This window comes from Nylanderia fulva, unplaced genomic scaffold (genome assembly GCF_048542155.1).
Source record: "Nylanderia fulva isolate GAGA-0341 unplaced genomic scaffold, ASM4854215v1 Scaffold1093, whole genome shotgun sequence".
NCBI classification, from domain to species: domain Eukaryota; kingdom Metazoa; phylum Arthropoda; class Insecta; order Hymenoptera; family Formicidae; genus Nylanderia; species Nylanderia fulva.
This window is the reverse complement of record NW_028189295.1, coordinates 25919-28025: the sequence shown is the minus strand read 5'-3', so window position 1 is coordinate 28025 and position 2107 is coordinate 25919. Positions and strand designations below refer to the sequence as shown.

The 2107-nt window shown below is 28.0% G+C and overlaps 1 protein-coding gene and 1 pseudogene across 2 annotated transcripts; both read left to right on the top strand.

Annotated features, from left to right (window-relative positions):
- The first annotated feature begins 287 nt into the window (after nt 1–287).
- LOC146724984 (transcription initiation factor TFIID subunit 11-like) lies at nt 288–721 on the top strand (annotated as a pseudogene). The gene is made up of 2 exons (XR_014925423.1): nt 288–538; nt 622–721. The product of XR_014925423.1 is annotated as a transcription initiation factor TFIID subunit 11-like (transcript).
- A 235-nt stretch (nt 722–956) lies between these two features.
- On the top strand, nt 957–1310 carry LOC146724983 (transcription initiation factor TFIID subunit 11-like). Its single transcript, XM_085485773.1, has 2 exons — nt 957–1104; nt 1177–1310. Exons 1-2 carry the CDS (start codon nt 957–959, stop codon nt 1308–1310), a joined length of 282 nt encoding a protein of 93 aa, XP_085341899.1.
- Nucleotides 1311–2107: the final 797 nt, after the last annotated feature.

Sequence of the window (2107 nt, the reverse complement as noted above, 5' to 3'; positions counted from 1 at the left end):
CAAATCAGGCCAAATAATGGATAATATCTTTGGGAAGGAAGATTCTGGAGAGGAGAGCAACATAACATCGAGCATGATATCGAGGAAAAAGATGATAAGAACAGTCCTACACAAAATTCAGCATCTAAAGATAACGAAATCATGGAAGTTGATGGTGTACAAGTCAAGGTATATATATTATTGAACAAATTAAATTTCTATTTGTACATATTTTTAATATATTTTATATTATTAATAAAGTATATATTTTAATAGATTTATTTCATATTATAGGTAGAATCGATGCAATGAGTTCACAGTCACAATCAGATGTAGAAGAGAATGAAATTACAGGATCAAGTTCTGCATGCCCAATTGTGATAGAAGAAGTAGAAATTGTAAAACAGGAAATTGTGAAGGAAGAAGAACAATTGTGGAAGATATATTTGGTAATGACATTCTGTTACCTCGTGCAAATCCAGTCAGTACAAAAGAAGAAGGGAAAAGTAAAGAAAAAAAGCAAGAAAGAGCTAGAAGAAGAAGAACGAGAAAAGATGCAGTATGTAATGATATTTGAATGTAGATTTGAGATGTGTATATTGCTTTGAGAATATGTTAATAATCATAGTATTGCTTTTATAGGGTATTAGTATCCAATTTTACTGAAGATCAGTTAGACAGATATGAGATGTATAGACGATCAGCATTTCCAAAGGCTGCTTTTAAAAGGGTATTGCCTTAGTTTTAAGTATTATTAGTCAAAAAAGTCTATCTATTCTTCATTTTTTAAAAGTTTATATTATATTTTAGTTTTCTATATATATTATTTTAATTATATATATATATATATATATATTTAATATATGATATTTGAATGTCGATTTGAGATGTGTATATGCTTTGAGATATGTTAAATCATAGTATTGCTTTTAAGGGTATAGTATCCAATTTTACTGAAGTCAGTTAGACAGATAGAGATGTATAGACGATCAGCATTTCCAAAGGCTGCTATAAAATATATGTTTCAGATTATGCAAACTATAACAGGCTGTTCAGTATCGCAGAATGTTTGTCATAGCTATGTCAGGAATCGCCAAGTATTTGTTGGTGAAATTGTTGAAGAAGGTATGAACTTTCTATGTAAAATGTAGCATTAGATTATTAGAATTTAATACTAAATTATTCCTTTAAATATAGCTTTAGATGTTATGGAGACTCAGAATGAAACTGGCCCATTACAACCAAAACATCTGAGAGAAGCTGTTCGCAGATTAAGGCTACAAGGTCAAATACTAAATGGTCGAGCGCCACAAGCTTTCTTTAGACTATAATTGATCCATATTTATAGTATATTAGGCAATACTTTTTCCTCAGATAAAATTCTATCAATATTGAATTTTGAAAATCTAATCTAATCTAATGCGTTAGTTTAAATCTAATTTTATATATAAATAACATGTTATATAATTATATAATTATACTATTATATATTATATAATTTGTAAACAATTGTTGCAACTAATTATATAATTGTAAATAAATTATATAATTTATCAGGAACCAAACAGATTTTTCGCATGTCTTTCAAAAGTGATATTTTTTGCATATCTTTGCAAAACTATAATACTATTTGTTTTTATATTAAAAACATAACATTAGTTATATTCTCATCAGTATATTAAATTTATTAATCTTTTATAAACATATAGTAATTTTACTGACGGACTAATTTATTATTTACGTCTTCAAATTAGAATATAAGCCCGAATGTACTTACACAGTATGTTCAACTAAATAAGGGGACCTTTTTATTTAAATCATGGAACACGTAACGCCATCTATTGAACGTTGATAGCAATTAGAAAGGTACAGGTCTCACCTTTCAAACGCAGCCAACTTCATGTAAATCGGTTGACAGGTTAAAAAGTTACGTGCTTTTTAATGACAGTATGTTTTGTGCTTGTGTCGTAAAAATACAATGGAAATATTAAATTTTGTTTTAAACTTGGAAAAACATTTAGTGAGACGTACGAATTGATGCAAAAAGTGTATGGTGATGATTGTTTAGCTCGTTCAAAAGTTCATAAGTGGTTTAAAACGATTTAAAAATGGTCGTGAAGATTGAATG